A 22,634-nucleotide genomic window follows, 5' to 3' on the forward strand; every position below is an offset into this window, starting at 1 on the left:
AATGCTTTGTGACGTGTTAAAGCAAAAGAAATTTATGGCAGCACCTCCTCCGTTTCGTTGGGTGATTTCTGGTTGTTTTTTAAAATTAGCAATACAGCCCATTGCACAAAAAATTTACAACGGGCTCTAAAAAATCATTGCTGGAAAGGGCTGGCCAGAGGCTGTTGGCCAGGTGGGACATCCCCGCACCACACCAACCCCTGCTCAGCCTGCGGTCTGGCCCTCGTCTCCGGCTATAGAGATCAGCTCCTCAGGGGAAAAGGGCTGCTTGGGAGGGGGGATTCTGCCATGACAGCTCCTCTCCAGGCAGCAGAGATCAGCTCCCCCGGGATGAAAGGGCCGCTTGGGGGGGGGGGACTCTGTGGCATTGCTCCATATGGGGGTTCAGGGATGCCAGCCTCCAGGTGTGAACTGGGCATTGCCCAGAATGACAGCTCTTTTCCAGGCAGCAGAGATCAGCCCCCCTGGATGAAAGGGCTGCTTGGGAAGGGGGGAACCTCCGGCTTTGGACCCCACAGAGGTGCAGAGATGCCAGGCTCCAGGTAGAAACAAAGAGAAATCCTGTGTGGCAGGAAATGTTAATAACAATAAACATCAAATAATTTGTACACTGGCCACAGTTTCAAGGAAAAGATTTAATTGGAAGGAAAGTACTGAAAACGTTTTGGTCTGTACCTTCTTCAGTTTAGTTCAGTCTCAAAGTAAATAAAAACACAGCTGGATGTTGCAATCAAACATGACAACGGTGTCTGGCCAGAACGTACAGTGGGTTTCTCAGAGACTGCCTCTATGTGCTCTCTCAGAGACATTCAGTGCAGTGGGATCTGGGGATCCCCTGGAAGCTCATCTCCAGGCAACGGAGATCAGTTTCCCTGGATGAAAAGGCTGCTCTGGAAGGGGGGACTCTATGGCAGGGGGAGTCAACCTGTGGTCCTCCAGATGTCCATGGACTACAATTCCCATGAGCCACTGCCAGCGTTTGCTGGCAGGGGCTCATGGGAATTGTAGTCCATGGACATCTGGAGGACCATAGGTTGACTACCCCTCCTCTATGGTACCGTGCCCCAGGGGAGGTTCAGGGATGCCAGCCTCCAGGTGGGGCCTGGGGATCCCCTGGAAGGACACCTCTCCTCCAGACCACAAAGATCAGTGCCACAATTGGCTGTCCCTGGGGGAGTGGCCACTCCCTATTGGGGGCACAATGCCAGGGGGGGCCAATGAGGCAGCGAGTGTGTTGTCCACACGCAACTTGCTTTTATTGTGGGAGAAGAAAAGATGGTCTACACTGGGAAAATGAAAGGTTTGTTTTTCAATTGGTCAAACCATTTGTGACATTCGAGAATCCTTCCGTTCCTTGCTGGCCATTGTGAAATCAAATTTACTAAGTATTTATTTCTGTCGTGTTTAAATCACCTTTCTACTGGCCCAAACTGCAAGCTATTAAAAACACGCTTCAAGCAAAAGAACTACAATTTAAAAGAGCAACAGAAGACAAACTGGGTGACAAAGAGCCCAAAGTGGTCCCTGTTTAACACTGCAGCACAGTGGGAGGAGAATTGACACCCCCTTGGAAAGAGGTCCAATGGGGCAGAGAAACAGCAGCTTCTCTGCTCTCCAGATGGGAGACAGATTGCAGGTAAGAAGACCCAGAAAGGGTCGTCTTCTCTGCCTACGGAGAATGGTCCAAAGATGTGCCAGGGCGATTTGGTTGAACGTCTGGAGGTGGGTAAACAGGGCCCGGCACTCACTGGGAACAAGAGCTCCAGGGCTGACCTGAAAGAGTGAATCTGCAGCCCTTGGTGGGGAGTTTCCCCACCTGCAAGGTCCTTCCTGGGAAACTAAATCCTTTGAGCTAATTAATGCTACTGTTGTCTTGACAGGCGTATCAGCTAACCCTGTGAAGAGCAGAGTGCTGTTTTAATGGCGAGAGAACATCAACCTGTGGCAGGAAGATTATGACCAATGAGGAAGATTACATGGTCAGGTTTACCACAAGCACTTCTCTCTTGTTAGATGCCTCACTGAAAAATAAAAGATCCTTAACCATTTAATAATTAAATAATTTGGGGCTCCTGTGATTTATTTGATATCTGGAAGACTTTTTGTATTTCAAAAACTCTAAATCTGATCATTTCTATTATTCCTTCTCTTTGTGTGTTCTTCGATGGCCTCTCAAGGGGAATCTTCTTCCACTGTTCTGTTCCTGCAGCTATTTTTTTTTCTCTCCGGTGTGGACTGTATGGTGTAATGTAAGCTTTGTGCCAGTGGAGAAGTTCTTTCCACACTGCAGGCATTTGTATGGCTTCTCCCCTGTGTGGGTCCTTTGATGGGTATAAAGACTTGAGCTCTTTCTGAAGCTTTTCCCACAGTCCATGCACTTGTATGGCTTCTCCCCTGCGTGGATTCTTTCATGACACTTAAAGTGTTTGCTGAGACGGAAGCTCTTTCCACACTGAAAGCATTTATGTGGCTTTTCTCCTGTGTGGAGTCTTCGGTGGGAAGCAAGGTGCTGGCTGTGACTGAAGCATTTCCCGCACACTGTGCACCGGTAGGGTTTCTCCCCTGAGTGGCTTCTTTGATGTGAAGCAAGGCCTGAACTACCAGTGAAGCTCTTTCCACACTGAAAGCATTTAAACGGTTTCTCCCCTGTGTGGGTTCTGTTGTGCATATTAAGTTGTACACTATCGACAAAACTCTTTCCACATTCCATGCATTTATATGGCTTCTCTCCTGTGTGGTATCTCCGATGGGTATTGAGGCTTGACCACTGGGTGAAGCTTTTCCCGCAATCCAGGCATTCATATGGCTTCTCCCCTGTGTGGATTCTTTCATGATAGTTAAGGCACGTTTTGATACGGAAACTCTTTCCGCACTCCAAACATTTATATGGCTTTTCTCCTGTGTGGATTCTTCGGTGTTGTTTCAGGTGGCAGCTCTGACTGAAGCCTTTCCCACACTCCTGGCATTTATAGGGTTTCTCTCCAGAATGGACTCTTCGGTGGGAACTGAGGTGGGAACTCTGACTGAAGCATTTCCCACACACCGTGCACAGGTAGGGTTTCTCCCCAGAGTGGGTCCTCTGATGTGAACGGAAGGAGGCGCTCCAACGGAAGGTCTTCCCACACACCAGGCACTCATAGGGCCTCTCCTCACTGTGGGTTGTCTTATGGGAACTGAGGCTCACACTGAGAGTGAAGCTCTTCCCACACTCCAAGCATTTATACGGCTTCTCTTCCGAGTGGGTTTTCTGATGCACAGTGAGGGCTGAGCTCCAGCGGAAGCTCTTCCCACATTCCAGGCATTTAAATGGCTTCTCCCCCGAATGGGTCCTCTGATGTGAGGTTAGAGCTGCATTACACTTGAATGTCTTGCCGCACTCTGAGCACTGGCAGGGTTTTCGCCCCGTGTGGCTTCTTTGTTGAGAACTAAGGCTCAGACCAAAACTGTTTTCTCTCCCTGGACTCTCGGATGGCTCCTCCCTCAAATGGAGTCTCTGATGAGCAGTGAGGCTTACCAGCCTCCCAAAGCCCTTCCCACATTCAGCGCATTTGTACGTTTCCTCCCCTGCCTGGATTCGCTGATGGGAAGAAGGGCCGGGTTCCCATTCCTCCTGGGCTGGACTAGCAAGGAGGACGCCGGCCTGGAGAACCACCACAGACTGAGTCCCGGACTTCTCGGCTTGGCTTTCTCCCTCCCTCTTTGGCTGTTCTGGATTCCAGGGAGGCTCTTCCTCCCCTCCACAGCTGCTCATGACGAGAGAGACCGCCCATCGCTCGCTGTAGTTCCCATCGTCCCCTCCACGGCCTGGTGGGAGGAACAAAGACTCCTGGTCAGAAGGGGAGAGAAGTCTATGAGCTGCCGACATAACAGAGCTGCCTTTTCTGCAGAGTTAAGGCAGACCAAGCTCTTTCCTCCATTTTCATTTCCTGAGCCGGAAGGGCCACTCCCGCCTCTCGATGGAGTCCCACTAACACCTTCAGCCCCCAGCAGGATCCTGAGTGTGACCTTGGCCTGCCCTCTATGTCCCCAGGGGACAGGTGTTGCCCACCAGGCATTTTAAATCTCCACCAGGCTGGGCAGCCAGCCCCTTAACGACCAGCTTCCCACCTAGCTAAAGTGATTCAGGTAACCGTCACCTCCAGACTAGACTACTGCAGGTCGCTCTAGACAGGGCTGCCCCTGAGGCTGCTTCGGCAGCTTCAACTGGTCCAGAAGGCAGCTGAATGCATCCTTACTGAGGCCCAGTGGAGAGCACACATCCGACCAGTGCTCTCTCCGCTGCACGAGCTCCAGACTGAGGACCGAATCCGGTTCAATGTTCTGGTGATGGCCTTTAAAGTCCTAAACCGCCTGGGACTGTTGGGCCTGGGAGACCACCTCCTCCGCTATGGGCCCCAAAGATCTTAAACTGGACTCTCCCGGGTGAGGTCAGGGCCCTGCCCAACCAAGGGAAACTCTGCAGGGCCCATAAAGCGGGGCTGTTCCACCAGGCCTCTGGCTGAGCCCAGAGACAGCGCTTGAAATCTGGCCTCCTGCCCCCAAACTCCATCCCACAGCCAGACTCCCTTTCCCCTCCCCAGTCCCCGCTCTCCTCCGCAAGCACAGCTAATCTGTTGTAATCTAACTCCGAATCATGCTGGTGTTTATATTTCATGTTTATACTGTATTATTATTGCCTATTTATATATTGTTCTCTGGTACGAGACTTTGCGGATTGGCAGGTTATAAATAATTTTAAAAAATTATTCTCACATTATTCATGTCTTAGGAGCAACCAAGTGATATATAACTTCTGAACCTCGGAAGAGCCCTGCTGGGTGAGACAAACTGTCCCTCTAGTCCAGCATCTTCTCTCACACAAGGGCCAACCAGTTCCTCTGGACGGCCAACAAGAGGGCACAGAGGCCGAGGCCTTCCCTCGATGTCACCTCCTGGCTCTGAGATTCAAAGGCTTTGAAATGCTCTGTGTATTTCCTTTTGTCTATTCAACTCATTCATCCCCTCAGTCGCCCTCCTCCTCTGCCTTTCTTCCGCCTCTGCAAGGTCCTTTTGGACACCGGGTGACTAGAAGTGTCAAAAACCCCTCTACTCGAGCAAGGCAAAAGGGAGCCTTACCCAGCCAGGCCACGTTTCCGTAGTTCTCCACCATGACTTCTCTGTACAAGGCTCTCTGGTCCAGATTCAGCAGCCCCCACTCGGCATTTGTGAAGCGCACCGCCACCTCCTCAAAGGAAACTGGACACTGGGAAAGAAGGGAGACATTTCCTCCTCACAAGGAATCCACTTGCTCCTGCGCAAATATTCTTTTGCTCACAACACAGTCCTTAGGCAGCCTTGTGCTGAAAGAGGCTCTTGGTCCCTCAAGGACAGTTCTCGCCCGTCCAGCCAGCAGGGGCTCACCTGGGATTGAACCGGGGGCCTTCTGCACGCCAGGCAGGCGCTCTACCTGGGAGGCACAGACCCTCCTCCTCACCCAGGCCCCTCCTCCCAGGCTCTTGGTACCCAAAAAGGGAGTTCTACCTTCCAGGAACCCCCCAAGGAGAACAAGAGAGCCTGGCTGGGGGTTTTAAATGATAGCCCTCTTTAAATATTTGAAAGGTTGTCACTTGGAGGAGGGCAGGATGCTGTTCCCGTTGGCTGCAGAGGAGAGGACACGCAGTAATGGGTTTAAACTACAAGTACAACGATATAGGCTAGATATCAGGAAAACATTTTTCATAGTCAGAGTAGTTCGGCAGTGGAATAGGCTGCCTAAGGAGGTGTTGAGCTCCCCCTCACTGGCAGCCTTCAAGCAAAGGTTGGAGACACACTTGTCTTGGATGCTTTAGGATGCTCTGGGCTGATCCTGCGTTGAGCAGGGGGTTGGACTAGATGGCCTCTATGGCCCCTTCCAACTCCATGATTCTATGATTTCACAGGCCCCCCCAGTGTCCATTTGACGGAGCTCCCGGCCTCCCGAGCAGGCGGCTGGCTTCCCTTGCCGTGCTCAGAAAGCCCAGGAAAGACCTTATATTCATGTCTCTGTTGAAGCAGAAGAGGCCCTCTTTGTCTCAGGACAAAAGAGAAGTCCCAAATCTCCAGGCCAAAAGGAAATGGCTCCCTCCAGGTGGGGGAGGGGGAGGGGTGGGGGAGGCCCGGGGCTTCTCTTCGCAGGTGAGCCGTCCCTGTCCCTTACCTGAGCCGGCCGCATCGTCGGTGTTTCCGCTCCACCCCAAGGAGGAGAAGGTCCGGACCCCGACTCTTCCGCTGCCGGGAGGGAGAAGGGCAAACTGAGAAGTTTGTATTCGAGGTGGGGAGACAGATCAGTCTCGGCTTCCTTCCTTCATTGGGAGGGGCCTCTTCCTCCCCAAAGGGGCTCAGAGGGCATGCACGTGTGTGGGGGGGGGGGGGAGGCCCCTCCTTCCCTCCCCAGGCGGCATTCGGTGGGGCAGGATTCGCACTCCCTCCCCTTCCCCTGGCCTCCCCCCTCCTCCCCCCAGAAAATGACTCCTCCATGCCCCCCCTCCAAACTGCACCGACCCCCCCCCCCAAGCCCCAACGCACCGACCAGGCTGCGCGCCCTCTGGCAATACGGGGGTCCCCGTCTCCCGGGCGTCTCCCGGCCGCTTCCCCCCGTCCCCCTGCACCGACCTCCCCTTGGGGGTCCCGCCGCCGCCGCCGCCCCCTTTGCTCCCGCCGCCTTCGGGCGCCTGCCTGGACTGGCCCTGCCCGGCCCTCCTGCCTGCCCGCCTGCCTGCCTGCCTGCCCTGGCGCAGGGAACTCTGGGACTCGTAGTCCAGGGGGGCCACCCCCAAGAGAGCCCTGCCCTCCCATTGCCCAGCCTAGGATGATGAAGATCGTAGAGATCCAGGCGTGACCAACACGTGCTGGCAGGGGCTCATGGGAGTTGTAGTCCGTGGACAGCTGGAGGGCCGCAGTTTGACGACCCCTGGGATAGAGCCTGTCCAATAGGAGGAAACGGGGCCTTCTTGGTGGTGGCCCTCAGTGGTCCTGAGTCCCAGGTCCTTTGGGGAGGGTCCCCAACTCTTAAGGGGCAACCTGACTTCTTATATAAGGTTATAATCATTATAAGGTCCTGCCCTGGGATGGGAACAATCTGGGGATTTGGGCGTGCAGCCCGACTTTTCGGAAGCGGATGGACTTCAATGCGATAGAATGCAATAGCAGCGGGGGTCAAACTGTGGCTCGCTAGATTCCGTGGACTACAAGTCCCATGAGGCCCTGCCAGCATGGCCAGTTGTTAAAGGTTCTCCTTTAACTGAACATTTCCCAGAAAAGAAACATACAGTGGCTGACTCGCAATTTTTATGGTTACAAAAGATAAATCTAAAAAATGATTGCAACTGGAAGCTCCCCCCCCCAGGGTTTTAAGCTAAAAAACCCTTTGCCCCAGGGAGGTCAATTCTTCTTTTGATTTGTTTTTTTGTGTGGCTGTAAGCCCACTGGATCTTGAAACCTGAATAGGCTAATTTGTAGCTGGATCTTTAAATGGGGCAATTCTTCTTTTAGATTAGGAACACCTTGGCCTCCTTTCTCCTTCACATCTTGAAGTATTTTAAAAGCGACTCTTGGCCTTTTTCCACTCCAGATAAATTTGTTAATCACTGATTGCCATTTTCTTAGCGTTTTCTCCTGGATCACTATTGGTAACATTTGGAACAAAAAGTTGAATTCTTCTTTTGATTTGTTTTTTTTTTTCTGTGGCTGTAAGCCCACTGGATCTTGAAACCTGAATAGGCTAATTTGTAGCTGGATCTTTAAATGGGGCAAATTGAAATGCTAATCAGAGCTGCTCTTGTCAGGCTGAGTCCTTTTGGAAGTAAGGAATTCTTTCCTTCTGCAGTACTTTACTAGAGGTGTTCGGAAACCACCGGGAACCAAAGAATGCATTCACTGAGGACATTGTTATTTACGACGGTTGGAGATAATAAAATCAGAGTCCAGCAGGGGCACTTTTAAGACCAACCAAGATCTATTCAGGGCTTGAGCTTTCAAGTGCCGGCCCTCATCCTCGGACGGCTGGCGATGTTTCTGTTTAATACCTTTGCATTGATTTTGATTTCTACATAATAGACATGCTATTTGAACATTAGAGTAAGTGAATAGGATATTATACAAATACTATCATTTCTGTGAGGAACAAAACATATTTGTTTTCAGTAGTCTTCTCCCCTGTGTGGGTCCTTCGCTGGGCATAAAGAGTTGAGCTCCGACTGAAGCTTTTTCCACAGTCCATGCATCTGTATGGCTTCTCCCCTGTGTGGATTCTTTCATGAAGCTGAAGGCGTCTGCTGAGACGGAAACTCTTTCCACGCTCCAAGCATTTATATGGCTTTTCTCCTGCATGGACTCTTTGGTGGCGAATAAGGAGATGTCTGTGACTGAAGCATTTCCCGCGCACTGTGCACCGGTAGGGTTTCTCCCCTGAGTGGGATCTCTGATGTGAAGCGAGGCCTGACCTACCAGTGAAGCTCTTTCCACGCTGAAAGCACTTAATCGGTTTCTCCCCTGTGTGGGTTCTGTTGTGCACATTAAGTTGTACAGTGTTGGGAAAACTCTTTCCACATTCCATGCACCATTCCATGATCTCCTGGAATTACAGTGCAGAGTCTGCATTTACTTTGTTTATTCCATTCTCAATCCTGTTGAATTCAGATCAATTTGAACTCGGGTCTTCCTCTCCCCCCCCCATTGAAACACAAAAGTATTCTGTACGTGGTTAGGGTAGTTCTGAAGGTGGGGGGAGCCAATCCTCTTTCTTTCTTTTCTTGAAGGGGGGGGAGGAGAGGAGCCAAGCAGGGAGCCTGTATCTTTTCTTGGAGGGAGGGGGGGAGAGGATTGAAGAAGACAGAGGAGGGAGAAAAAATCCAAGACCGACTGATATGGAAATTAGCAGCTTCTCCTTTAAGGCAAGCTTGTCACATGGCCACCTTTGGCCAATCAGGGCATCTCTACCATGGAGGTTCAAAACAGCCTGCTTTCCCAATCGGAATCTTGAAATATTGAGTTCTAAAAGCACTCTAAGATATTGCACAATAAAGGTAGGGTCACTCTGGATCAATCCTTGCACACGTTTATTCTAATCCCAGAACGATTCATTCCCTGCCGTCTACACAGAATGTGATTTCCATTTTGATTTGGGGCAATTTAAATTTTCCTTCTGCTTAAGGATTGATCCGGAGTGACCCTATCTTTAATGTGCGATATCTTCGATTGCTTTTAATGCTCAATATTTTAAGATTTAGATTGAGAAAGCAGGCTGTTTCGAATCTGGGCTCTCCTCCGTGGTAGAGACGCTCTGATTGGCCAAAGGTGGCCATGTGACAAGCTTGCCTTAAAGGAGAAGCCCCTAATTTCTCTCAACTTCTGTCGGTCTTGGATTTTTTCTCCCTCCTCTGTCTTCTTCAATCCTCCCCCCCCCCAAGAAAAGAGAGGCTCCCTGCTTGGCTCCTTCCCCCCTTCTGAACTACCCTAACCACCTGTAGAACACTTTCCTGTTTCAATGGGGAGGGGGGGGATAGAGGCAGAGCCGAGTTCAAATCGATCTGAATTCAACAGGATTGACAATGGAATAAACAAAGTAAGTGCAGACTCTGGCCTTCTTGCTGCAGAAGGAAAATTTAAATTGCTCATAATCAAAATGGAAATCGCATTCTGTGTAGACGGCAGGAACTGAATCGACCTGGGATTGGAATAGAAGCTCCGTGCAGTTTACACCCAGCTCCTCTAGAAAATGGAGGCTAGGGAGGGGGGGCTCTGTGGCATTGTACACACAAACCCTGAATTCATCCCCCAAACCTGAGTTTCCTAGCCTTTATATGCAAGACGTGGGCACCAGTGTGATTTGCTGTTTAAAAGAGAATCCATTTATTTAAAAAATAAATCAACGCCTAATGGCCACCCCCTCCGAAAACACCACAAACCTGAAGACCTGTTGCCAGGAACGTGCTAGAAGTTAGGGTCAAAATGCTATGGTTGTCACCTGTTGCGTCATTACCCCCGTGGAGGGCCAAGTCCTGAGACACCCCCTGGGTAGCACCACTTGCTTTAGTTAGGCAGATACAAGGGCAAAGCAGGGACTTTGGCTAAGCCGCCCTCCCTGTGAGGTAGAACTGCCATCCCCTCTGAACCTTGGCCCCTAGCCTCCAGGAACCTTGGCCTCTAGCCTCCCGGCCCCTGGAGTCTCAACCAAGCCCAGGGAAGAGAAACCTAACAAACTGCAAAGGCAGACACTGGGGGTGGATGGGGTGTCCCCTCATGGCACATTCAAGAAACAGGCAAGTATCAACAAATATTTTGATTTTATTTAAGGAGCACAAAAAGCCAGTTTAATACTAGCAGTGAACAAAATACGCCCATTCCTGCCATATTTGTAGCGAAGCACTTATGCTCACAAGTGGAGCTTCAAAGTCCATAGAGCATGAGCAGAGTTCCACAGTTTCAGAGTGGTCAGACCGAAAGGGTCCAAAGGAACAGAGGGCCTCGTGACATGCAGGACAAAGTATGAAACAAAATGGGACTCCTTATGGAAGAGCCCCAAGTGGACCTTCCTCAGTAAAACCAACCCAATCCATATGCCAGTTATCAATTAGGCCCCCAGGGGCCTCCTCCGTGCCAGGGTAGCAGGCTGCTTTGCCACAGGAGTTGGCAGCTGTCCTTTCGCTAGGAGTGGGAGGCAAGAAGCACGCCAGCGGAGAGGAGAAATGCTCTTTCATGGATCACAATGAGCAGGCAGTTGCCATTCACAGGACAATATAGCTGTATCAATCCAGCATTCAGACACACCAAGCAAGGGAATCTCTCCAGCTATCTGGTGCTCCAGGGACAGCAGAGATGCAGATTTCAGCCAGAGCTTGGTCCCGGCCTGCATTGAAGCTCCCTGTGCCAAGCCCATACCCCTCTCTTTATGCCTGAGTTTAAGCAGTAAACACGGTGGATGGATTGTGCCTGGCTCCCAGTTCCTCATTCCGAACACCTGTTCCAGTAGCAAAGACAACAGCAGGTGAACCCAGCCCAGCCCAGGACCCTCCTTAACGTGCTGCAGCTGTCAATCCTCCCCAATTGCAGGGAATTTGGGCAAACATGTTTTTGAGAGACACAGAGAGAGACTGCTTGTGATTCAGCAAAAGCAGCACAGCAAAATCTCATTTCTAAGGCAAGAAAAGGAATATCATATCACACATCATATATATATATATATATAGAAATAAAAAAGGAATCACAAGATAATGTAATAGTCCTCTCTGTATTATTAATAAAAGTCCACTTTATGAAATCCTCAGAATGTGATGAGCATTTGCCAATATGATATAAATTACTATACCAAAACATCCTTGGAAGAGCAACCACTGATGAAGATACACAGAAAGCAGGCTATTAGGATCCCATTTTGGTTGACTCTTTATCATTATTTGGATTTTTACTAATAATACAGAGAGGACTATTACATTATCTTACCTTGTGATTCCCTTTTTTTTCTTCTGAGTTCATATTGAGGAATCTATGGTTATATATTTGATAGGAGAACAAACCGGTCAGTCCTAGAAGAGATAAGCCCAGCCTGCTCCTGAGAAGGCCAGATCCTGAAGATGAAACTCAAATACTTTGGCCACCTCATGAGAAGGAAGGAAGGACTCCCTGGAGAAGAGCCTAATGCTGGGAGCGATCTAGGGCAAAAGAAGAAGGGGGAGACAGAGAATGAGGTGGCTGGATGGAGTCACTGAAGCAGTCGGTGCAAACTTAAATGGACTCCGGGGAATGGTAGAGGACAGGAAGGCCTGGAGGATCATTGTCCATGGGGTCGCGATGGGTCGGACACGACCTCGCACCTAACAACAAATATATATCTATATATATAGATATATTGATATATATATTGATATGATATGATATATGATATGATGTGAGAAAAGACAAGGCCTGCCACTAAACTCGTAACAATATCTTCCACATCTCTGCACACACACAAGCTAGTTTAATAACCTATCAGGGGCTTAGCCGAAAAAGCTGACTGCGCTGTGACCCACCCAAAGAGGTCAGTTTCTCAGAAAATTAATTGGCAACCGCAGGAGATGATGAGACCTCTTGTCTTCCAGCAGTCCATGGAGGCCCAGCACCTGAGCTTCAAGGATCCAGGTGCAGAAGCTCCAAGGACCATCCCATCTGAGGCTCATCAAGAGAGAGAGAGAGAGAGAGAGAGAGAGAGAGAGAGAGAGAGAGAGAGAGTCTCTTTTTCACTCCTCCTTGTGAGCTCTTTGATGGGATTCCAAAATCAGATCTCCATCTGAATCTTTTCCCACCGTCCGTGCACCTCTATTTCTTCTCTCTGGTGTGGACTGTATTGTGATGTGTAAGCTGTTTACCCATGGAAAACCCCTTTCCACACTGAAAGCATTGAAACGGTTTCTCCCCTGTGTGGGATCTTCGATGGGCATAAAGAGTTGAGTTTTGACTGAAGCTTTTTCCACAGTCCATGCATTTGTATGGCTTCTCCCCTGTGTGGATTCTTTCATGAAACTTAAGGCGTCTGCTGAGACGGAAACTCTTTCCACACTCCAAGCATTTATATGGCTTTTCTCCTGTATGGACTCTTTGGTGACGAATAAGGAGATGTCTGTGACTGAAGCATTTCCCGCACACTGTGCACCGGTAGGGTTTCTCCCCTGAGTGGGATCTCCGATGTGAAGCGAGGCCTGACCTACCAGTGAAGCTCTTTCCACACTGAAAGCATTTAAACGGTTTCTCCCCTGTGTGGGTTCTGTTGTGCACATTAAGTTGTGCATGGCTGACAAAACCCTTTCCACATTCCATGCATTTATATGGCTTCTCTCCTGTGTGGGATCTTCGATGGGTATTAAGACTTGATCTCTGGCTGAAGCTTTTCCCACAATGCAGGCATTCATATGGCTTCTCCCCTGTGTGGATTCTGTTGTGCATATTAAGTGTTACACTGTCGACAAAACTCTTTCCACATTCCATGCATTTATATGGCTTCTCTCCTGTGTGGGATCTCTGGTGGGTATTAAGACTTGAGCTCTGGCTGAAGCTTTTCCCGCAATCCAGGCATTCAAATGGCTTCTCCCCTGTATGGATTCTTTCATGATAGTTAAGGGACGTTCTAATACGGAAACTCTTTCCGCACTCCAAGCATTTATATGGCTTCTCTCCTGTGTGGATTCTTTGGTGTTCTTTCAGGTGGGAGCTCTGAGTGAAGCCTTTCCCACACTCCTGGCATTTATAGGGTTTCTCTCCGGAATGGACTCTTCGGTGGGACGTGAGGTGTGGCCTCTGACTGAAGCATTTTCCACACACTGTGCACCGGTAGGGTTTCTCCCCCGAGTGGGTCCTCTGGTGTGAAGTGAGGGATGCAGTCCAACTGAAGGTCTTCCCACACACCAGGCACTCGTAGGGCTTCTCCTTGGTGTGGATTCGCTTATGGGAACTGAGGCTTGTGCTGAGAGAGAACTTCTTTCCGCACACCAAGCACTGATACGGCTTCTCTTCGGAGTGGATCTTCTGATGCACAGTCAGGGCTGAACTCCAGTGGAAGCTTTTCCCGCAATCCAGGCATTCAAATGGCTTCTCCCCTGTATGGATTCTTTCATGATAGTTAAGGGACGTTCTAATACGGAAACTCTTTCCGCACTCCAAGCATTTATATGGCTTCTCTCCTGTGTGGATTCTTCGGTGCTCCTTCAGGTGGGAGCTCTGAGTGAAGCCTTTCCCACACTCCTGGCATTTATAGGGTTTCTCTCCAGAATGGACTCTTCGGTGGGAACTGAGTTGTGAACTCTGAATAAAGCATTTCCCACACACCATGCACTGGTAGGGTTTCTCCTCTGAATGGGTCCTCTGGTGTGAGGTTAGAGCTGCATTACCCTTGAATGTCTTGCCGCACTCTGAGCACCGGCAGGGTTTTCGCCCCGTGTGGCTTCTTTGTTGAGAACTAAGGCTCAGACCAAAACTGTTTTCTCTCCCTGGACTCTCGGATGGCTCCTCCCTCAAATGGAGTCTCTGATGAGCAGTGAGGCTTACGAGCCTCCCGAAACCCTTCCCACATTCAGCGCAGTTGTACGTTTCCTCCCCTGCCTGGATTCTCTGATGGGAAGAAGAGCCGGTTTCCCACTTCAATACTTTATCCCTCCTCCTTCCTTTGCGATATTCCTCCTGGGCTGGACTTGCAAGGAGGACGCCGGCCTGGAGAACCACCACAGACTCAGTCCCGGACTTCTCGGCTTGGCTTTCTCCCTCCCTCTTTGGCTGTTCTGGATTCCAGGGAGGCTCTTCCTCCCCTCCACAGCTGCTCATGACGAGAGAGACCGCCCATCGCTCGCTGTAGTTCCCATCGTCCCCTCCACGGCCTGGTGGGAGGAACAAAGACTCCTGGTCAGAAGGGAAGAGAAGACTCTGAGCTGCTGACATAACAGAGCTTACTTTTCTGCAGAGTTAAGGCTGACCAAGCTCTTTTCTCCATTTTCATTTCCTGAGCCGGAAGGGCCACTCCTGCCTTCAGCCCCCAGCAGGATCCTGAATGTGACCTTGGGCTGACCTCTATGTCCCCAGGGGACAGGTGTTGCCCACCAGGCATTTTAAATCTCCACCAGGCGGGGCAGCCAGCCCCTTAACTACCAGCATCCCACCTAGCTAAAGTGATTCAAGTAACCATCACTTCCAGACTAGACTACTGCAGGTCGCTCTAGACAGGGCTGCCCCTGAGGCTGCTTCAGCAGCTTCAACTGGTTCAGAAGGCCCAGTGGAGAGGCCCAGTGGAAAGCACGCATCCCACCAGTGCTCTCTCCGCTGCACGAGCTCCAGACTGAGGACCGAATCCGGTTCAATGTTCTGGTGATGGACTTTAAAGTCCTAAACCGCCTGAGACTGTTGGGCCTGGGAGGCCACCTCCTCCGCTATGGGCCCCAAAGGAAATGCAGATCTAGGAAGCCCAATTTGGTCAGGGCCCCCGGCCCCAAAAATGTTAAACTGGGCTCTCCCGGGTGAGGTGAGGGCCCTGCCCGACCGAGGACAACTCTGCAGCGCCCGTAAAATGGGGCTGTTCCACCAGGCCTCTGGCTGAGCCCAGAGACAGCGCTTGAAATCTGGCCTCCTGCCCCCAAACTCCATCCCACAGCCAGACTCCCTTTCCCCTCCCCAGTCCCCGCTCTCCTCCGCAAGAGAGGGGGCAGCACAGCTAATCTAACTCTGAATCATGCTATATAATCATTGCATATTTATTTTATTTATTCATTTATTTATATTTGTATACCGCCCTCCCCGAAGGCGATCGGCAGGTTATAGATAATTTTTAAAATTATTCTTACTAATTAATGCCTTAGGAGCAAAAACCCCTCTACTTGAGCAAGACAAAAGAGATCCTTACCCAGCCAGGCCACGTTTCCGTAGTTCTCCACCATGACTTCTCTGTACAAGGCTCTCTGGTCCGGATTCAGCAGCACCCACTCGGCATTCGTGAAGCGCACCGCCACCTCCTCAAAGGAAACTGGACACTGGGAAAGAAGGGAGACATTTCCTCCTCACAAGGAATCCACTTGCTCCTGTGCAAATATTCTTTTGCTCACAACACTTCTTTTGCTTAGGCAGCCTTGTGCTGAAAGAGGCTCTTGGTCCCTCAAGGACAGTTCTCGCCCGTCCAGCCAGCAGGGGCTCACCTGGGATTGAACCGGGGGCCTTCTGCACACCAGGCAGGCGCTCTACCTGGGAGGCACAGACCCTCCTCTTCACCCAGGACCCTCCTCCCAGGCTCTTGGTACCCAAAAAGGGAGTTCTACCTTCAAGGAACCCCCCAAGGAGAACAAGAGAGCCTGGCTGGGGGTTTTAAATGATAGCCCTCTTTAAATATTTGAAAGGTTGTCACTTGGAGGAGGGCAGGATGCTGTTCCCGTTGGCTGCAGAGGAGAGGACACGCAGTAATGGGTTTAAACTTCAAGTACAACGATATAGGCTAGATATCAGGAAAACATTTTTCACAGTCAGAGTAGTTCAGCAGTGGAATAGGCTGCCTAAGGAGGTGGTGAGCTCCCCCTCACTGGAAGTCTTCAAGCAAAGGTTGGATACACACTTTTCTTGGATGCTTTAGGATACTTAGGGCTGATCCTGTGTTGAGCAGCGGGTTGGACTAGATGGCCTCTATGGCCCCTTCCAACTCCATGATTTTACAGGCACCCCCAGTGTCCATTTGACGGAGCTCCCGGCCTCCCGAGCAGGCGGCTGGCTTCCCTTGCCGTGCTCAGAAAGCCCAGGAAAGACCTTTTATTCATTACTGAAGCAGAAGAGGCCCTCTTTGTCTCAGGACAAAAGAGAAGTCCCAAATCTCCAGGCCAAAAGGAAATGGCTCCCTCCAGGTGGGGGAGGGGGAGGGGTGGGGGAGGCCCGGGGCTTCTCTTCGCAGGTGAGCCGTCCCTGTCCCTTACCTGAGCCGGCCGCATCGTCGGTGTTTCCGCTCCACCCCAAGGGGGAGAAGGTCCGGACCCCGACTCTTCCGCTGCCGGGAGGGAGAAGGGCAAACTGAGACCAGCAAAGTTGTATTCGAGGTTTTCGCCTTCCTTCCTTCCTTCCTTCCTTGAGAGGGGCCTCTTCTTCCCCAAAGTGGCTCAGAGGGCATGCACCTGCGGGGGGGGGGGAGGCCCCTCCTTCCCTCCCCAGGCGGCATTCGGTGGGGCAGGATTCGCACTCCCTCCCCTTCCCCTGGCCTCCCCCCTCCTCCTCCCCCTCCCCCCAGAAAATGACTCCTCCATGCCCCCCCCAAAGCCCCAACGCAGGGGTTTTTGGGGTCTCTGCCCCTGGATTCCCTCCCCCAGCCCCGCTCCGACCAGGCTGCGCGCCCTCTGGCAATGCGGGGGTCCCCGTCCCCCGGGCGTCTCCCGGGCGTCTCCCGGCTTCCTTCTCCCGGAGGACCCAGGCGGCTGCAAGCCCCCAGCGCGCCCCCCCTCCCCCCTGCACCGACCTCCCCTTGGGGGTCCCGCCGCCGCCCCCTTTGCTCCCGCCGCCTTCGGGCGCCTGCCTGGACTGGCCCTGCCCGGCCCACCCGCTCCCCCGCCTGCCTGCCTGCCTGGGCGCAGGGAACTCTGGGACTCGTAGTCCAGGGGGGCCACCCCCAAGAGAGCCCTGCCGTTCTACCGCCCGGGGGCTCTCCAGACGCCCTTGGACTACAATTCCCATGAGGCCCCGCCAGCCTGCCCATACAAGAACACCAGATACAAATACAAGTATAAACATTATTCTTTCAACCAGGGGATAAAAACCCTGTAAAGTGGAAAGCCTTCATTGGCTTCTGATGAAGATCGTAGAGATTCAGGGCTGACCAACACGTGCTGGCAGGGGCTCATGGGAATTGTAGTCCATGCACATCTGGAGGGCCGCAGTTTGACGACCCCTGGGATAGAGCCTGTCCAATAGGAGGAAACGGCGCTTTCTTGGTGGTGGCCCTCAGTGGTCCCCCTGAGTCCCTGGTCCTTGAGGGGCAATTGAAGACGAAGAAGAAGAAGGTTCTTATATGCCGCTTTTCCCTACCCGAAGGAGGCTCAAAGCGGCTTACAGTCGCCTTCCCTTCCTCTCCCCACAACAGACACCCTGTGGGGTGGGTGAGGCTGAGAAAGCCCTGATATCACTGCCCGGTCAGAACAGTTTTATCAGTGCCATGGCGAGCCCAAGGTCACCCAGCTGGTTCCATATGTGGGAGTGCAGAATTGAACCCGGCATGCCAGATTAGAAGTCCGCACTCCTAGCCACTACACCAACCAGGCTCTCTTTAAGACCTTGGTGAAAATCAGGGCAACCTGGCAATATAAGGTTATAATCATTATAAGGACTTGCCCTGGGTTGGGAAAAATCTGGGGATTTGGGCGTGCAGCCTGACTGTTCGGAAGCGGATGGACTTCAGTGAGATAGAATGCCAAAGCAGCGGGGGTCAAACTGTGGCTCGCTAGATTCCGTGGACTACAAGTACCATGAGGCCCTGCCAGCATGGCCAGTTGTTAAAGGTTCTCCTTTAACCAAACATTTCCCAGAAAAGAAACATACAGTGGCTGACTCGCAATTTTTCGGGTTACAACAGATATACCTTAAAAATTATTGCAACTGGAAGCTCCCACCCCATTTTTAAGCTACAAATCCTGTGCCCCAAAGGTGAATTCTTCTTTTGATTTGTTTTTTTGTTGCTGTTTAACCCCATTGGATCTTGAAACCTGAATAGGCTAATTTGTAGCTGGATCTTTAAATGGGGCAAATTGAAATGCTAATCAGAGCTGCTCTTGTCAGGCTGAGTCCTTTTGGAAGTAAGGAATTCTTTCCTTCTGCAGTACTTTACTAGAGGTGTTCGGAAACCACCGGGAACCAAAGAATGCATTCACTGAGGACATTGTTATTTACGACGGTTGGAGATAATAAAATCAGCGCCCAGGAGCCCTTTTAAGACCAACCAAGATCTATTCAGGGCTTGGGCTTTCGAGTGCAGGCCCTCTTCCTCGGACGGCTGGCGATGTTTCTGTTTAATACCTTTGCATTGATTTTGATTTCTACATAACAGACATGCTATTTGAACATTAGAGTAAGTGAATAGGACATTATACAAATACTATCATTTCTGTGAGGAACAAAACATATTTGTTTTCAGTAGTCTTCTCCCCTGTGTGGGTCCTTCGATGGGCATAAAGAGTTGAGCTCCGACTGAAGCTTTTCCCACAGTCCAAGCATTTGTATGGCTTCTCCCCTGTGTGGATTCTTTCATGAAGCTGAAGGCGTCTGCTGAGACCAAAACTCTTTCCACACTCCAAGCATTTATATGGCCTTTCTCCTGTATGGACTCTTTGGTGGCGAATAAGGCGATGTCTGTGACTGAAGCATTTCCCGCGCACTGTGCACCGGTAGGGTTTCTCCCCTGAGTGGGTTCTCTGATGAGAAACAAGTAGCACTTTTAAGACCAACCAAGATTTATTCAGGGCTTGGGCTTTCGAGTGCAGGCCCTCTTCCTCAGACGGTTGGCGATGTTTCTGTGTCTTTTTGATTTACACCTATGCGTTGATTTTGTAGAATATCTAAGACTGAATTTAATGAGTGTGATTTCTACATAATAGACATGCTATTTGCGCATTACAGTAAGTGAATAGGATATTATACAAATACTATGATTTTCATGAGGAACTGACATTTATATCCCACATATTTGTTTTCAGTAGTCTTGTCACTGAAGAAAAAGTGGTGAAAATGTTGGGCACATTCATCACTTCTTGCAGCAGTGAATTCCATAAGTGATCACACTCTTCTCCAGGAAAGTGGCTTAGAAGAAGAAGGAGAAGAAGAGCTGGTTCTTAGATGCCGCTTTTCCCTACCCGAAGGAGTCTCAAAGCGGCTTCCAGTCGCCTTCCCTTTCCTCTCCCCACAACAGACACCCTGTGAGGGAGGGGAGGCTGAGAGAGCCCTGAGATTACTGAAGAAGGAGAAGAAGAGTTGGTTCTTAGATGCCGCTTTTCCCTACCCAAAGGAGGCTCAAAGCGGCTTACAGTCGCCTCCCCTTTCCTCTTCCCACAACAGACACCCTGTGGGGTGGGTGAGGCTGAGAGAGCCTCAGAAGCAGATCCCTCAGCCACCTTGCCGGAAATTCCCTTTGGGACTGTGCTTGGCAGGGGAAGACGTCCTTGGTGGTCTGTGAGGAGGAAGTGTGCCCTTTTCTCTTCCAGGGTCCGGAGTCCTTGGAGGACGTTGCAGAGTCTCCCTGTGAGGAGGAGCGGGCTTTTCTGGATTCCAACCGGAGAGGCCTGCAGACTGATGTCATGCTGGAGGCCTCTTCCGGGATGGATGGATGGGCTGGGTAAGGCTTCCCTTGGGCTTGAATTTAGGAAACCTTATAAAAAAATGCGAGCATCAGCAACTGTTGCCCTCATCTTTCTGCAACATGGCAGGGATTTAGGGTCTCTTCACACTTTCTGAACCAATCCCTGCTCAGTTGTTTTCTCATCAAGTAATCGCATTGTACACACACATACCCCTGTGGGGCTGGTCTCCTGTACCCTCCCCATCTAGCAAGGAAGTCCCCAAAGGGCCTGTCCACAACAGTTCCAGACTCATTCCACTGGACTGGGGCGAACGCCAAAAAAGCCCTGGCTCTGACTGAGGCCAGTCTGGTCTCTCTGGGGCCAGGGATCTTGAACAGGTTTGATCTAATAATTTGTTGGGGGCCACAATCAGAGAGGCGGTCCCACAGATATGATAGTTCCAGCCTGTTTAGGGGCTTGCACCTTGAACCTGATTTGGAGCCACTGCAGCTGTGAGAGCACAGGTTGAATCCGTGCTCTCCTTTGGGTCCTGCACAGCCACATTCTGGACCACCTGCAGTTTTGGGGTCAGTCTCAAGGGCAGCCCTGTGGAGAGAGAGTTACAGTAGTCTAACCTGGAGGTGACCATTTTCTGTCTTTATTCCAGCAGGTGAGAGGAAGAATGCGGGAGAGCTCTCTGGGGCATCACCAGAAATTTTCCAATGTAAAGAAGAACCTCTGCGGACCAGAGCAGCAAAAGGAATACAGATGCAGAGGAGGAAGAATGAACGTCCTGCTTCTCAACACGGTGGATGCAAAGACATCCCAGCCCAAGAGAAAACAGAAAAAGGGCCAGGAAGGAACAACTGCGCTTGTGTAGGTAAACCTTTGCTCACAGGCCTTCACATTCACTGGAAAACCCACGTAGGGGAGAAACTCTTTAAATGCTCCGAGTGCGGGAAGAGCTTCTATGAGAGTGCCAAACTGATAAGATACCAAAGGACTCACACAGGGGGAAAAACCACATACATGTTCTGTGTGCGGAAAGAGCTTCAGTAACAGAGCTTACCTCACGACGCATCAAAGATTCCACACAGGGGAGAAACCACACAAATGTCCCGAGTGTGGGGAAAACTTCAGCATGCGATCAAGCCTCACTTCTCATCAGAAAATCCACACGGGAGAGAAGCCCTTTACATGCCTAGAATGTGGGAAGCGCTTCCGTCGGGGTGATCCCCTCACCGTACATCAAAGAATTCACAGAGAAGATAAAATGTTTATGTGCTTAAAGTGCGGAAAGAGATTTTATGACAAACTAAGCTACAAGAATCACCAGAGAACTCACGCCAGGGAGAAGCCTTTTAAATGCATGGAGTGTGGAAAGAGTTTCCGTCAGTGCTCACAGATGGAGTCACATCAAAGGATCCATACGGGGGGAGGGGGGAGAAGCCGTTTAAGTGCTCAGAGTGTGGAAAGAGCTTCAAGTGGAGCACACACCTGACTGCCCACCAAAGAATTCACACTGGGGAGAAACCATTCAGATGCTTGGACTGTAAGAAGGGCTTCTGTGAAAATCAAGCCTTAAGAAACACCAGAGAACTCACACAGGGGAGAAACCATATAAGTGCTCAGAGTGTCGCAGGGCCTTTGGTGACAAATCCAGCCTTCAGAGACACCTGAGGGTTCACACTGGCGAGAAGCCATACCACTGTGCAGTCTGTGGGAAAAGCTTCAGTACAAGCACAATCCTTACTTCCCATCAGAGAATTCACACCGGGGAGAAACCGTATCAATGCTTGGCGTGTGGGATATGCTTCCGAGCAAGCACGAGCCTTACTTCACATAAACGAGTTCGCACTGGGGAGAAGCCGTATCAATGCACAGAGTGTGGGAAAAGCTTTGGTGAGAAATCCAGCCTTCAGAAAGATCAGAGAACTCACACAGGGCAGAAACCCTATATGTGCACAGACTGTGGAAAGTGTTTCAGTGTGAGCACAAGTCTAACAAGTCCATGGGGTCGCGATGGGTCGGACACGACTAACAACAACAAAGTGTAACTTGCCATCAAAAAATACATACGAGGGAGAAACCATTCAGGTGTTCAGAATGTGGGGAAAGCTTCTGCTGGGGTGATCTTCTGACATTACATCTAAGAAATCACACTGGGGAAAAGCCATATAAATGTCTGGAGTGTGGGAAAAGCTTCAGTCAGAGAAGAGGCCTGATGTCCCAACAAACTGTTCATACAGGGGAGAAACCTTTTGAATGCACGAAATGCGGGAAATGCTTCTGATGGTATACACAGCTTGTTTCACATCAGGGAGCACACACTGGTGAAGAACTGTACAATAGTGTAGAAAGTGTCTATAATAGTTCTTTGCACACCTCAGAGCAGGGGTAGTCAAACTGTGGCCCTCCTGATGTCCATGGACTACAGTTCCCAGGAGCTCCTGGGAATTGTAATCCATGGACATCTGGAGGACCGCAGTTTGACTACCCCTGCCTCAGAGCGTGGGTCAAGTGCAAATAGAAAGCCAAATGCCAAATGAAGAGTGTGTTGTGTCATTAATCAGAAGGCAACTTGCATGCAATTAACACAAAGGGACGGACGTTATCCTGTAATAAACCTCCTATCCCATTTGAGAGTTGTTTGTTGGTAAAAATCATATTGGAACTTTTCTTGTAGAAGTGTTTTGCTTGAAAAAGCTGAACCGTATTATAAAAATAGTTTTTAGGATCCCAGAGTGGGAAGGGGCCCTAAAGGCCATCTAGTCCCACCCCCTGCTGAGTGCCGGATCCGCCTCCAGCACCCAGGAGAAGATCCGCCCACCTGATGGCCACTGCGGGAGGTGGGCTCCATGGCCTTCT

The 22,634-nt window shown here is 50.6% G+C and overlaps 1 protein-coding gene and 1 pseudogene across 4 annotated transcripts; one reads left to right on the top strand and one right to left on the bottom strand.

Moving 5' to 3' along the window:
• Window positions 1–615: 615 nt before the first annotated feature.
• Window positions 616–16,679, bottom strand: LOC143834032 (uncharacterized). 4 transcript variants are annotated; one of them, XM_077330552.1, is made up of 4 exons: window positions 16,428–16,679; window positions 15,377–15,503; window positions 12,427–14,360; window positions 616–3,418 (listed from the first exon to the last, which is right to left on the bottom strand). In XM_077330552.1, exons 1-4 carry the CDS (start codon window positions 16,440–16,442, stop codon window positions 2,210–2,212), a joined length of 3,285 nt encoding a protein of 1,094 aa, XP_077186667.1. In that variant the 5' UTR covers window positions 16,443–16,679; the 3' UTR covers window positions 616–2,209. The 4 variants fall into 4 exon arrangements, with proteins under 4 accessions (XP_077186667.1, XP_077186665.1, XP_077186664.1 ...); XM_077330550.1 differs by lacking the exons at window positions 12,427–14,360; window positions 15,377–15,503; window positions 16,428–16,679 and adding exons at window positions 5,116–5,242; window positions 6,176–6,246; window positions 6,631–6,716 and having other exon boundaries at window positions 616–3,804; XM_077330549.1 differs by lacking the exons at window positions 12,427–14,360; window positions 15,377–15,503; window positions 16,428–16,679 and adding exons at window positions 5,116–5,242; window positions 6,176–6,246; window positions 6,544–6,679 and having other exon boundaries at window positions 616–3,804.
• A 3,672-nt stretch (window positions 16,680–20,351) lies between these two features.
• Window positions 20,352–22,361, top strand: LOC143834079 (uncharacterized; annotated as a pseudogene).
• The last annotated feature ends 273 nt before the right edge of the window (window positions 22,362–22,634 follow it).

Source organism: Paroedura picta, chromosome 3 (assembly GCF_049243985.1).
Source record: "Paroedura picta isolate Pp20150507F chromosome 3, Ppicta_v3.0, whole genome shotgun sequence".
Taxonomy (NCBI): Eukaryota; Metazoa; Chordata; class Lepidosauria; order Squamata; family Gekkonidae; genus Paroedura; species Paroedura picta.

What these genes read in the sequence shown, in the direction of transcription:
- LOC143834032 (XM_077330552.1), bottom strand. An exon ending in CGGAAACGTGGCCTGGCTGG is followed by an intron (nt 14,361 to 15,376) that starts GTAAGGATCTCT and finishes TCCTCCCACCAG; the next exon opens with GCCGTGGAGGGGACGATGGG. An exon ending in ACTCAACTCTTTATGCCCAT is followed by an intron (nt 3,419 to 12,426) that starts CGAAGATCCCAC and finishes CTTAGTTCTCAA; the next exon opens with CAAAGAAGCCACACGGGGCG.